At 33.7% G+C, this 14,017-nt stretch overlaps 2 protein-coding genes across 2 annotated transcripts in view; one reads left to right on the top strand and one right to left on the bottom strand.

Moving 5' to 3' along the window:
* Positions 1-14,017, bottom strand: part of LOC119602981 (titin) — a 102,399-nt gene that overhangs the window by 23,763 nt on the left and 64,619 nt on the right. The window contains 5 exon segments of the mRNA XM_037954824.1: positions 891-1,224; positions 1,421-2,725; positions 2,795-2,835; positions 4,421-4,476; positions 5,710-5,944. Coding sequence (XP_037810752.1) covers positions 891-1,224; positions 1,421-2,725; positions 2,795-2,835; positions 4,421-4,476; positions 5,710-5,944 — 1,971 coding nt within the window.
* Positions 3,979-5,716, top strand: LOC119602973. Its single transcript, XM_037954815.1, has 3 exons — positions 3,979-4,227; positions 4,297-4,496; positions 4,565-5,716. Exons 1-3 carry the CDS (start codon positions 4,082-4,084, stop codon positions 5,593-5,595), a joined length of 1,377 nt encoding a protein of 458 aa, XP_037810743.1. The 5' UTR covers positions 3,979-4,081; the 3' UTR covers positions 5,596-5,716.

The following is a 14,017-nucleotide window of genomic DNA, read 5'->3' as shown; positions in this document are numbered from 1 at the left end:
CTAGTTCAGTTCTAGTTCAGTTCTAGTTCAGTTCTCGTTTCAGTTCTAGTTCAGTTCTAGTTCAGTTCTAGTTCAGTTCTAGTTCAGTTCTAGTTCAGTTCTAGTTCAGTTCTAGTCATTCTAGTTCAGTTCTAGTTCAGTTTCTAGTTCAGTTCTAGTTCAGTTCTAGTTAGTCTAGTTCAGTTCTAGTTCAGTTCTAGTTCAGTTCTAGTTCAGTTCTAGTTCAGTTCTAGTTCAGTTCTAGTTCAGTTCTAGTTCAGTTCTAGTTCAGTTCTAGTTCAGTTCTAGTTCAGTTCTAGTTCAGTTCTAGTTCAGTTCTAGTTCAGTTCTAGTTCAGTTCTAGTTCAGTTCTAGTTCAGTTCTAGTTCAGTTCTTGGTATATGTAAATAACTTATTCCAGACGGACCCTGATGGCTACAAGTGCCGATCACTGCTTTTAAACACATTAACTTTTCATTAGCACTACACTTTTACTATTTTGTTTAATAATATTTTTCTTTTGTTTTGTAAGATTAATTGCAACGTTTTATGTGTAAAAATAAAAACGTTTAAGAAAAATTAATCTTTGCCAAAAAAAAATTGTTTGAGAAAAGTACTTTAAAATATGAGCGGAATATTACAAAACTATATTAATACAATTGAGGTGTATAGAAGCAAAAGAAGCAATCTCCCAATTTATAAATGAAGTTTTAGCAAAAGGAAATATACATTTCATTCAAACATACGTTACAATTTCATCTATGTATTTAATTGATATAAAGAAAGAGATGCAGGTTTTCTCTTAATCATTTCAAAAGGAATAAAAGTGGAGATTACTGCCTTTGTTTCTATACCTTTCACTTAAAAACAATATAAATTATAACAAACACAAATCCAAATACAAAACTTACCGTAAATTCACATGAATCATCATCAGCAATGTTTTCCATAACTTGACGACCACACACATACCAACACACCTCAGCATCGGCGGGAAAAACACGGGCACAAAATGTTGCCTTAACACCACAATCGGCTACCACAGGCAATAGAGATTTCATTAACGCTAAACCACCATCGCTATTGTCGGCGATGATTTCGGAATTACGCCCAATATTTAAATTAGTAAAAGTAGAGCATTGAAAACCATCGAATGTGGTTACGATGCAGGTGTAACAACCAGAATCCAAATCGAATGCATCGTGAATACGTAAGCAGAGAAAACCATTGCCATGATCAATGTAACTTTGTAAATGACAAAAACAAAAAGAAAACAAAAGAGAAAAAGTGAATTTTTGTTTTTTTTTTAAAGATTAATAAAAGTAAAATTAAATTTTTGAATATAAATATAACATTTCATTCGGATAAATGCAATGGAATGATGAAGTTGGTGTAGAGATTCATAAATGTACTGATAAGGCAAAAATCGTTTTTAACTTACTTAAAATCATCCGATTCTTTAATAAGTTCACCATTACGGGTCCACATATACGTATACGGCATATTGGTCTTCAATTCAAAACATAAATCTATAGTTTCGCCTTCCCAGTGTTCGATTTCGTCGGGCAGGTGTTGCACAATTTCGCATTGAGTCTTGGTTGGTTGTTGTAATTCTTCTGCAGTTAAAAACTTTACCATAGTTGAAGTAACAATAGGTTCGTGTTCATGACCCTCGATTACACACGTATAAACACCCTCATCATCTTTCGATACATTGTCTACGAATAAAAATGCTTCTTCTTGTAATAGATCAATGTGAACGCGTTCACTTTCCTGCAATTCCAAACCATTATGATAGAATTTACAAGAAGGCACTGAGGAACCCCTAAAACCCGAAGCTAAAGCCATACGACCACCAATGGCGGTGGAGGGACCCATTATACGCCGATGTAAATAAGCATTTCGTTTTGAGGAAGAGGCACGTATACTGCGGGCAGAGGGTGATTTTGAATATCGTGAACTACCGATGACATCAAGACGAGCAGTGGCTTCTATGCGACCGTAATCATTTTCCAGTGTAATGCGATACAGGCCGGCATCATCGAATGTAACCTCCTCAATTTCCAAATAACGCAAATCATTGACTTCTTTAATAGCTATACGAGTAGTGGGAGTTACTATAATACCATCCTTATCCCAGGTGGCCCAGGGCATAGGATGACCAGCTATGGCACATTGGAAGCGTACACTGTCACCCTCCTCCACAACACGACTATTCGGAATGGCTAAAAATTTCGGCGCTGAAATAGCTTGACGACCATCGACCACACTGCGACCCCTACTGCTACGTGGTTCGCTAATATCAATAATAGAATTGCGATAAGATAAACGGCGACTGGGCGAAAAACTTCTAATAGGTGTGGATCGTGGTGTCGATAGAGGAGTTGAGGTAGCCGACAGAAAACCGGTGGGTCGTGTTAGTTGTCTATTTAACATATTTTCCTTTTCTTCTGGAACATCTACTATAATACAGGCTGACGATAGAGTGCGTCCAATATTATTTTTGGCAATACAAGTATATTCTCCTTCGTCTTCGGGATAAACACGTGGTATGCTGAGTGTAGCTTTGATGCCGTCATAAGTCATCTCAAAGTCTTTACCGCTGGGCAAAACACGACCATCTTTCTCCCAAATGATAACAGGTTCTGGTAGACCCTCTACGTGAGCCTCTAAGGTAATGGCATCACCGTCACAGCAACGTAAGTTGCGTAAATGACGAATAAAACGCGGTAACGTTTCGATATTGCTGAAAGTGTAAACAAATATTTGAAATTTTCCGAAATATTGTATAGTTTTAATAATACAAAGACTTGACCCATGTCTGATTGAACCCTCCCATGAGTGGGGTTGAGGAGACTAAATTGAAAGACAGGAGGAAAAAAGGTAAAAAAGGAAACAAAAGCAGAGATCGATAGATCTATAGCAACAGCAGCAGAGCGAGCGGTATCATCGACTCATTATAGCGCTATCGTATAATCGATCTAGCACTAAGCGAGCGAGCGAGCGAGCGGGCGAGCGAGCGAGCGAGCGAGCGAGCGAGCGAGGACGAGCGAGCTAGCAGCGAGCGAGCGAGCGAGCGAGCGAGCGAGCGAGCGAGCGAGCGAGCGAGCGGAGGGAGCGAGCGAGCGAGCGAGCGAGCGAGCGAGCGAGCGAGCGAGCAGCGAGCGAGCGAGCGAGCGAGCGAGCGAGCGAGCGAGCGAGCGAGCGAGCGAGAGAGCGAGCGAGCGAGCGAGCGAGCGAGCAGCGAGCGAGCGAGCGAGCGGGCGAGAGCGAGCGAGCGAGAGCGAGCGAGCGAGCGAGCGAGCGAGCGAGCGAGCGGAGCGCGAGCGAGCGAGCGAGCGAGCGAGCGAGCGAGCGAGCGAGCGAGCGAGCGAGCGAGCGAGCGAGCGAGCGAGCGAGCGAGCGAGCGAGCGAGCGAGCGAGCGAGCGAGCGAGCGAGCGAGCGAGCGAGCGAGCGAGCGAGCGAGCGAGCGAGCGAGCGAGCGAGGAGCGAGCGAGCAGCGAGCGAGCGAGCGAGCGAGCAGCGAGCGCGAGCGAGCTAGCGAGCGAGCGAGCGAGCGAGCGAGCGAGCGAGCGAGCGAGCGAGCGAGCGAGCATCGAGCGAGCGCGATCTATCTCGAGCTATCGATCTATCTAGCGTATCTATCTATCTATCTACTATCTCTATCATCATCTATCTATCTATCTATCTATCTATCTATCTATCTATCTATCTATCTATCAATCTATCTATCTATCTTTATGTTAAAAATTTCAAAAATTTGCTTAATTTAAAATGAAAACAACAAGTTTACTTTATTAAAAACTTTTAAATTCAATAAATGGCAATATTGAAATTTCATTTGAACACACTTCTGGCAACATTATATCTATCCCATCACAAGTTGGCAACTCATTTTCGTTTTTGATTTAGCAAATTACACAACCATTATAATAAATACAAATAAACTTGGCAGCACTGCTACTACTTTGTTATACAACCATTTTTTACTACAACATTTCACAACCAAGGTTACATTTCTCTCATCACTAATTGTAGAAGCTTGTTTTTCAGCAGGAGTAAAAAAATATTTTAGTTTTTCTTTTATAAAATTGTGATAAAATGATTATAATGCAAATGGATTTGGAACCCGGGTTCCGTAAAGCTGATATCAATAGTATACCAGTAATACGTAGTGAAACTATATTTACTTTTATAGCAAAAGTGTCGGCCACAAGTACGACGCCACCAGAACAGGCCTTAGCCAGGTAAATAAATTGAAATTAAAATAATGCTTTAATATATATTAATTAATTTGTCCTAAATAATTGTAATAGACAGACTAAGGATTCAGATTTGAGAGTAGACTATGTGCAAGTACGCCGTGTGGCGGAAATTACCGATATCAAGGCTTTGGTGTTTTCGGCCTCTGCGGCTTTGGCCTCATCTGCCGATACCCACATGAGAGTAAGCCTCAAGGTCGACACCAAAAAGGAAGAGATTCTTGAAGCCATGTGCTATCAATGTACGGATAAAGGTAGTGAAAAAGTGTAAACATTTTCAAAATTTTATTTCTTCATCAAAATTTTTTTGTTTACTCTTTAGAATCCTGTTGCCACATATTGACATTTATATTCTGGCTACATCGTCTCAACAACACAGAGTCTCCGGTGATACATGACTTTTGGGGTCATGAAACAGAAGCCCTAATGGAAGAGGGACGGGCAGAGCCCATACGTATACGAGACTTTTTTGCCTGCGATGAGTTGAGAATAGAGGGTGACCTTGAAGCTGCTGCTATGACAGATTTGGAAGGCGCTGCTTTTCTAGAACATGTGCTAGACGAAATGGAAGCTACTGGCTTAAGAGATGCAGCGTTATATCGTCATTGTCGGGGTGTTTTAGATGAATTTGAACCTCTGTATATACATCACACTTTATTGGATGCCTCCAATATTGGTGTCAAAGATCCTGCCACATTTATACAGCACATGGAAGATCAAGCTAAACAGGGTTTATTTGATCGTCTATCGGAAATATCAAAATCAAATTATAAAAGTTCTTTATGGCTAGAGGCGCAATATATGCGCTTGCGCTGTTCTTTAATACATCGTATAGCCTCAAGAAAGGATTCCGTGGAAGATGAACAAATTTTAGAGTCTTTGTTTTGTAAGGATCGTGATCTAAATGTAGAAGAAAAGCAACAGCTAAAACAACATAAACGTTTTATATTGAAACAAACGGAAAAATTGGAAAATAAAACCTATCATGAATGTGGTCTTCTGTTAAGCGAAAGTTATCCTTACATATGTGCTGCTCCCGATGGCATAACCGATGATCATATTGTGGAAATTAAAGCACCCAAAACAGATGAGGAATTTGAAAAGTATTTGGAGGGTAGAGAGACCATTGCTCCCAAATATATGGCCCAGATACAAATACAAATGTATATGGCAAATGTTACCAAAGCTTTATATTGTGTTTTAAGTCCTACCTTCGATACTAATGGCGCTCTACATTATGTTTGGGTACAAGCTGATATGGAATTTGTGGCTAGTCTTTTGGGAGCAGCTGAAGACTTTTGGAAGGAAGTGGTATTTCCTCGTCTAGCCAAAATCTATTTTAGTAATTCATAATTAAGAAGTTTTTTTAAACATGTAGTGTTACGTTCTTCCCATCTAATTATGATATTTTTTCAAATACATATTCACTTTTCAGTTTTATTTTATACGAAAATAAAGAAATTTTACAACACCATTTAAAACATTTCCCTAAGATTTGAATTTTGGTTAAATTTTTTAAGTTTTTCAACTTACCTTTGGCAAAAATTTGTAATGATATCACTGCCTTAGCTTCGCCATGACAATTTGATGCAATAACAGAATAAGTTCCGGTAAAATCTAATTTGGCATATGGTATTTCCAAACGGTATTCCGTACCCTCACCAATGCGTCGGAAATGAGGAGCGTCTTTGTAATATTCAGGCTAAAAAATAGTAAAAAATAATTTTTAGTAAAAAATAATTTTTAGTAAAAAATAATTTTTAGTAAAAAGTTTTAGAAATTTATGAAAAGAAATAGGTTCCATAAGTAAACACCTCAATTTTAAATTTTTGTATATAGAAGTCTTCCAATGGAAAAAATGTGTGATTAATTTATTTTCCATAAAAAATCAAAGGCCGAATTACCGCGTACGTTCGGTATCGAAAACTCATTTCGATATTGAAATTAAACAAAAAAAAACTAAACTTCTTGTCCTATTTTGAATGCCATCATCTCAAAAAGGAAAGTTACCATCAAATTTACTAGATCACACATGCAGTAATTCTCATCGGTGGCAATTTCTTAAACATCGCTCTGATCAATAAAATAGTGAAAATCTGTGATCACTTTAATTTTCTATTGTTAAGAAAACCTCTAAAATTGGGTTCAGAAAAAATGCAATTATTTGTGATCAGTTAGATTTTACACCAAAATATCACATTTCGTGAGAAATACTTAGAATCGGCTGTATATCCTCCAGATATTACTCCAATCGAGAAAATAACTCCAATTTGTGATCACTTTAAATTACTAAAAAAATCAGCTTTTATAGGGAAAACCTCAAATCGGCTGCTAGACTAGAATATAGACTATGGACTAGACTATAGGCTAGGATAGAATATAGAATTGACTATAGACCAGACTCTAAATTAGACTAAACTATAGGCTTAACTACAGGGTACTCTAAAGACTAGACTATAGAGTACACTAAAGACTAGACTAAAGAATTGACTAGAGACCAGACTATTGAATAGACTAGACTATTGACTGGACTATAGACGCGATTATAGACTAGATTATAGATAAGACTATAAATTAGACTAGACTATGGACTAGGCTATAGACTTGACTATAGGCCAGATTATAGACCAGACTATAGACTAGACTTTAGAACAGACTAGAGAATAGAATAGACCAAAGAATGTGCTATATACTAGACTATAGACTAGACTAAAGACTAGACTTAAGACTAGGCTATATACTAGACTATAGACTAGACTTAAGACTAATCTATAGACTAGACTACAGACTAGACTTTATACTAAGCTATATACTAGACTATGTACTAGACTAAAGAGTAGACTATAGACTAGACTAAAGACTAGACTATAGACTAGACTACAGACTAGACTATAGACTAGTATATAGACTATACTATTGTCTAGACTATAGACTAGATTATAGACTAGACTATAAACTAAACAATAGACTAGACTATAAACTAAACAATAGACTAGACTATAGACTAGACTATAGACTAGACTATAGACTAGACTATAGACTAGACTATAGACTAGTCTATAGACTAGACTACAAACTAGACTACAGACTAGAATATAGACTATACTATTGACTAGAATATAGACTGTACTATTGACTAGACTATAGACTACACTGTGAACTGGACTGTAGACTAGACTATAGATTAGACTATAGACTAGACTATGGACTAGGCTATAGACTACACTATAGACTAAAATATAGACCATTTTAGCCCAGACTTTAAAATAGACTATTGACTAGAATATAAACTAGACTATAGACTAGAATATAGACTAGACTATAGACTAGAATATAGACTAGACTATAGACTAGATTATACTATAGAATAGTCCAAAGAATATGCTATATACTAGATTATAGACTAGACAAAAGACTAGTCTATAGACTCGACTATAGACTAGAATATAGAATAGTCTATATACTAGGCTATAGATTATACTATAGACTAGACTATAGACTAGACTATACACTAGACTATAGACTATACTGCAGACTAGATTATAAACTAGACTATAGACTCGACTATAGACTAAACTATAGACTAGACTATAGATTACACTATAGACTACACTATAGACTAGACTATAGACTAAAGTACAGATTAATCTATTAACTACTATATGCTCTAATAAACAAAATAGACAAAATCTGTGATCACTTTAGCCAAAATCGACTCTTATATGAATAAAATCCTTAAACAGTGATTCCAAATACCAAAAAAAAAAATGTGATCAGTGTCCCTAATATGGAAATACATAGTAAAACCGACAATAGATTCTTAAATAGCGCTCCAAATCAAAAATATATGGTTTTGTACGAAAAGATTAACTCTTTTAATAAAGCTTCAATAGAGAAAGTATCAAAATGATGTGATCACTTCAATTTTTCTTAAGATCAATAAATAGCCCTCCATTGGAGATACATAAATGCGTTCACTCATATTTCCTGTCAAAAATGAATTTTCATATCCTAAAATCGTATATAGATCCTCAAATTGGTCTCCAAATGATAAAGTACTGACAATATGTGATTTGTAGATCGTTAAATAACGTTCCAGTTGAGAATATAGTAGAAATCTGTGATCAATTGAAAAATCTGTGAAAAATCTACATTTTTAAGACATACGTAAAATCGGAACAGATCAAGAAAATAATATGTAATCAATTAAATTGTCCATGCAAAATCGACTTTTATATAAAATATCTAAAATAGGCTGCAAGTCCTTAAATAGTGCTCCATTTAAGAAAATAACGATAATCTGTGATGACGCATAATTTTTCAACAAAAGTCGGTTTTTTATATGAAAAACCTATAACCGTTTGCAGTTCCTTAAATATAATTTGATTAATGTTATTAAACTTTCAACATGTTGTTGCACATTTAAAAATTAATTAATAATTAGACACGTTAAATGTTTTATATATAAACAATATACATATTTAGTACATAAGTGTATGAATGTGTATAGTCCAGTGCAGGTTTATTCAATGTCGTTTAAAAAATATAAAATTTAAAAAAAACTAATTTTGTTTATAAAAATGTAAACAGTTATTTTGTTTGATTGTTTGTTAATTTCAAAATAATAAAATTTGTTAAAAGTTTCCTCTTGCTGTTAACTTCAAACGTAAACTGGAAACTCTCTTAACTCAGCCTCTCCACCCCACTAATCTGTTGTCTATATATTATACATGTTGCATGTGTATGTAATTTAGTATGTGTGTGTATATTGTTGCCTCGTTTTCAATTGATCTTATATGGCATTAAAAAAAATAACAAAAAAAATAAATTAACTGTAATAAAATCATATTTAATGAATCATTTTTTTTTTGTATTGCAATTTGCAACAAAGATACAAAATTATATGTACAACAACAACAACATTTAAAAGCACTGACAAACAAGTCATGATCAAGTCGCAATATTTAAAAAAATGTCTAACAAAATTGTCCTTATAATATGTCAAAAATATTATTACAGACAGAGAGATGCTGATAATTTTTTTTTTTATTTTTCAACGACGGTACTTAATATTAATTTAAATTTTATAATTTAATGGCGAAAATATTTTATGAAAATATAATAAATTATCTAGATTAATTAAAGAAAGACTCAGAGATTGGTTTTAAGTTATACGGCATGTATGGACAAGATCGTCTCAGAATGTTACACTTGGAAGAAGTTAATAACATTTGAAGGTGGAAACCCCAAAATATGGTATACATTCGCATACGTAAGTCTTCGTCATTGGTCTCTGATAACTTTGATCACTTTAATGTTCAAAAAGACTAAAACTAGAATCACCTTAAACTAACTAGTGCTTACTTTTAAAACGAGTTTTATGGGAACCAGTTCTTTAGGAATAGTTTAATATTTTTCGATATATAGTAACACAGGCCAACAAAAATCAAATCAAAACCCAGAAACCATGTGTACTTTACTAAAGCCAAATTTAGGTTCAACTGAGCTCAAACTTTTAGAAAATGACACTTTGTTCTCTGGGTTAAAAATTTGTTCGAGTTACGTTAAGAAATTAAAGAAATGTTTTAAAATATCACGTTCAGCGTTGAAATGAACTTAAAATTAAACATTTTTCGATTGCCGCAAGTCAGTATCGTACATGTGATTGAACCTAAATAAATAACAAATAATAGTTTTATACTCGACTAAGGGAGGGTTTTTCAGATAAAGATAATCTACATTCTTTGTTTAAACCTAGTTTAATATATGTTTTGTGTTTTTCAGTAAACAGTAGGGTTCTGTAAATCGACTTTCGAATAATCGAACAATCGACTTTTGTCGAAAAAAGTCGAAAAGTCGAAGTCGACTATTTTGTTCCAAAAAAGTCGATAACTCGACTATGGTCTGTGAAAAAAGTCGAAAAGTCGACTTTGTTAATAAAAGTCGAAAAAAGTCGAAAAGTCGGAAAAAAATCGAAAAAATTCGAAAAGTCGAAAAGTCGGAAAAGGTCGAAAAGTCGACTATTTATAAAATACTTATAGTCGAAAAGTCTAAAAGTCGACTTTTAATTAAATGAAAAAAGTCGAAAAATCGACCTTTCATAAAATGCAAAAAGTCGAGAAGTCGAAAAGTCGACTTTTAACTAAATGAAAAAAGTCGACTTTTCGTTTCAACTATAGAACCCTAGTAAACAGTAACGTTACTTAGGGCGAGTTTTTCTGATAAAGATAATCTTCATTCTTTGGTTAAACCTGGTTTATTATATGTTTCGTGTTTTTCAGTTATCAGTAAAGTTACATATTATCTTAGTTTAACTGAGTGTAATTGGCCAATTAAACTCAAGTTATAAGTGAGAAAACACAATTAACAAAAACAATAAAACAATGATTTCGGAAGAACAAAAACTTAATATTTTAAGTAAATTGCAATTTTCTGATCTGTTTTGTTTTATTTATTATTGTTTTAAATGTTTATTTAACATTTTTCCAAAATTTTCTATTTTACAAAAGTATTGTGTGCAAAAAACAGCTGTTCACTGTTTATGTTTTTGAGTAAAAACTTGGCAATACTAACAAAGTTAACTGAGCTTAAATCTAAAACTGAAAAACACAATCATCGGTTAAAGTCCGCCTAAATTTGTTCCTAGTTTAATCTAACAGCAAGTTAAGCCTAGTTTAACTAAGGAGTAAGAAACCCGCCCTTATTATCTTAGTTTAACTGTTTAGTTTAACTGGCCAATTAAACTTAAGTTATAAGTGAGAAGACACAATTAACAAAAACAATAAAACAATGATTTCGTAAGAACAAAAACTTAATATTTTAAGTAAATTGCAATTTTCTGATTTGTTTTGTTTTATTTATTGTTTGTTTTAAATGTTTATTTAACAATTTTCCAAAATTTTTCATTTTACAAAAGTATTATTTGCAGAAAACAGCTGTTCATTGTTTATGTTTTTGAGTGAAAAGTTGACAATACTAACAAAGTTAACTGAACATAACTGAAAAACACAATCATCGATTAAAGTCCGCCTAAATTTGTTTCGAGTTTAATCTAACAGCAAGTTAAGCCTAGTTTAGTTTAAGCCGAATCGTGATGTTTAGTAGAGGGCCCTTTATATTAACTGGATTAAATTTTGTATCGATCTCTTTAGAAATCTACCTTGATTTTCTAAAAAGATTTATTGACAATAAAGTAATTTTCTGTAAGAGGAATAGATATGGGTGATAGGGTCTATTATGAACGATTGATTCAAAAAGAACCATTTTGTATAAAATTGCATTTCACTGTTTGTATTATTAAGTTTGACATATTCTGAGGAGGCTAGGTTTAAATATGAACTGAACAAACTGAATCAATGGAGAATATTTGTGGAAAATTTCCGCCCTCTAGTTTCTCTCTAGTTTAGGTCCTATCATGTTTTCAACAGACAGACATATGGACATGGCTTAGAATCTAATATGGACTCACAATTTATACACATTTGTAAATCTACCGCCCATCTTTCTATTGTTTCTCAAAACTTGTTCCAAACTTGTTAATTTTAAATCACTTAAAACATAACTACTTCTAAAATCGTTAAAATCTTTGATTAATGAACTAGTTCTAGAATCGTTGCTTAACACTTTCACTGAATTAGTAATCAGACGTTGCAAATAGAACTACATGTGGTACAAATACAATTTTTCTTAATATTGGTTCCAATCTTGTCAATTTCAAACCAAATTCACTTAAAAAAAGAACTACTTCCAGAATCATAAATACTGATTCTAAAGTTTCCCTAGAACTAAGAAGATCCGAGATCAGAAATTTGAAATACAAATCATTGATAAATGAATCGGTTCTAGAACCGTTCTATATATATACTGAAGATGTAGCGGGATTTGTTCTCTAAAGCCTCCTAAGAACTAAGAAGATCCGAAACGTATAATCTGAAATCCAAATCATTGATAAATGAATCGGTTCTAGAATCGTTCTGTAGAACGAATATCGATACTATAATACTTCTAATGAAGATGAAGCGGCAATTGTTCTCTAAACCTTCCCTAGAGCCAACGACATGGAATACAAATCATTAACAAATGAATCGGTTCTAGAACCGTTCTGTAGAACAAATGACAACTCTATAGTACTTCCACATACGATGAAGCGGCATATGTTCTCTTAAGTTTTCATAGAATTAAGAAGATTCGAGGCCGACAATTTGGAATAAATATCATTGATAAATAAATCGGTTCTATAACCGTTCAATAGAACGAATGTCAACTCTATAATACATCCACTTAAGATGAAGCGATTAAGATTCCCTAGAACTAAGGAGATGCGAGGCCAACAATTTCGAATACAAATCATTGATAAATGAATCGGTTCTAAAACCGTTCTATAGAACGACTCTAAAATACTTCCACTTAGGATGAAGCGGCATATGTTCTCTTAAGTTTCCATAGAATTAAGAATATTCGAGGCCGACAATTTGGAATAAATATCATTGATAAATAAATCGGTTCTATAACCGTTCAATAGAACGAATGTCAACTCTATAATAATACATCCACTTAAGATGAAGCGATTAAGATTTGTTCTCTGAAGCTTTCCTAGAACTAAGGAGATGCGAGGCCAACAATTTGGAATACAAATCATTGATAAATGAATCGGTTCTAAAACCGTTCTATAGAACGACTCTAAAATACTTCCACTTAGGATGAAGCGGCATTTGTTATCTTAAGTTTCCATAGAATTAAGAAGATTCGAGGCCGACAATTTGGAATAAAAATGATTGATAAATAAATCGGTTCCATAACCGTTCTATAGAACGAATGTCAACTTTATAATACATCCACTTAAGATGAAGCGGCATTTGTTCTCTGAAGCTTTCCTAGAACTAAGGAGATCCGAGGCAAACAATTTGGAAAACAAAGCATTCATAAATTAATCGGTTCTAGAACCGTTCTGTAGAACATAGAATTAAGAAGATTTGAGGCCCACAATTTGGAATAAAATATAATCTATATCTATAAGATTTATAAATATAAAATATATCTACAATACTTCCACGTAAGAAGTTCTAAAACTGATAATATTGAACAAAAATATTTGGTTATTAAAGCTAAACTATATGGAACAAGTTCTTGCTAGTTCTAAAACAATATTTCCCGGATTGATAAAATTATATAACTTTGGAATACAAATCATTCATAAATGAATCAGTTCTAGAACCGTTCTGTAGAACATAGAATTAAGAAGACTTGAGGCCCACAATTCGGAATAAAATATAATCTATATCTATAAGATCTATAAATATAAAATATATCTATAATACTTCCACTAAAGAAGTCCTAAAACTGATAATATTGAACAAAAATATTTGGTTATTAAAGCTAAATTAAATAGAACAAGTTCTTGCTCGGACTAATACAATATTTCCCGGATTAATAGAATTATAGAACTGTTGCTTATGTTTGATAAATGTTTCTTTTTATTTAAGAATTCTTTATATTGATCTAAATTGGTTAACCCTTAATTATAGATACTGTGTAGGCTGTGTATTAGAAAAATGTCAAAATATTTGTAGGAATTTTCTAACAATAATGCCCGGAAGTAAAACTGACATACAAATTAACATATTTGGAACGTTCTTATGTATTAAGTAAGATAATTCTGAAAAGAAAAAGGTGTTAAAAAGCAAATTCCATTAAAATCATATAGAATAAATATATTTATTCTAATAATAGGTCTGTTCAACAACCAACAAGCTAAACATTACTAATCGACCGATTA

This window comes from Lucilia sericata, unplaced genomic scaffold (assembly GCF_015586225.1).
Source record: "Lucilia sericata isolate MDLA Ls3-8-SP2 unplaced genomic scaffold, ASM1558622v1 Contig000266F_arrow, whole genome shotgun sequence".
Classification (NCBI taxonomy): Eukaryota; Metazoa; Arthropoda; class Insecta; order Diptera; family Calliphoridae; genus Lucilia; species Lucilia sericata.
Note: the sequence above shows the minus strand (reverse complement) of the source record. Positions and strands in the feature narration are given on the sequence as shown.

What these genes read in the sequence shown, in the direction of transcription:
- LOC119602973 (XM_037954815.1), top strand. Translation starts at nt 4,082, where the DNA reads ATGATTATAATGCAAATGGATTTGGAACCCGGGTTCCGTAAAGCTGAT. An exon ending in CCAGAACAGGCCTTAGCCAG is followed by an intron (nt 4,228 to 4,296) that starts GTAAATAAATTG and finishes TAATTGTAATAG; the next exon opens with ACAGACTAAGGATTCAGATT. An exon ending in CTATCAATGTACGGATAAAG is followed by an intron (nt 4,497 to 4,564) that starts GTAGTGAAAAAG and finishes TTTACTCTTTAG; the next exon opens with AATCCTGTTGCCACATATTG.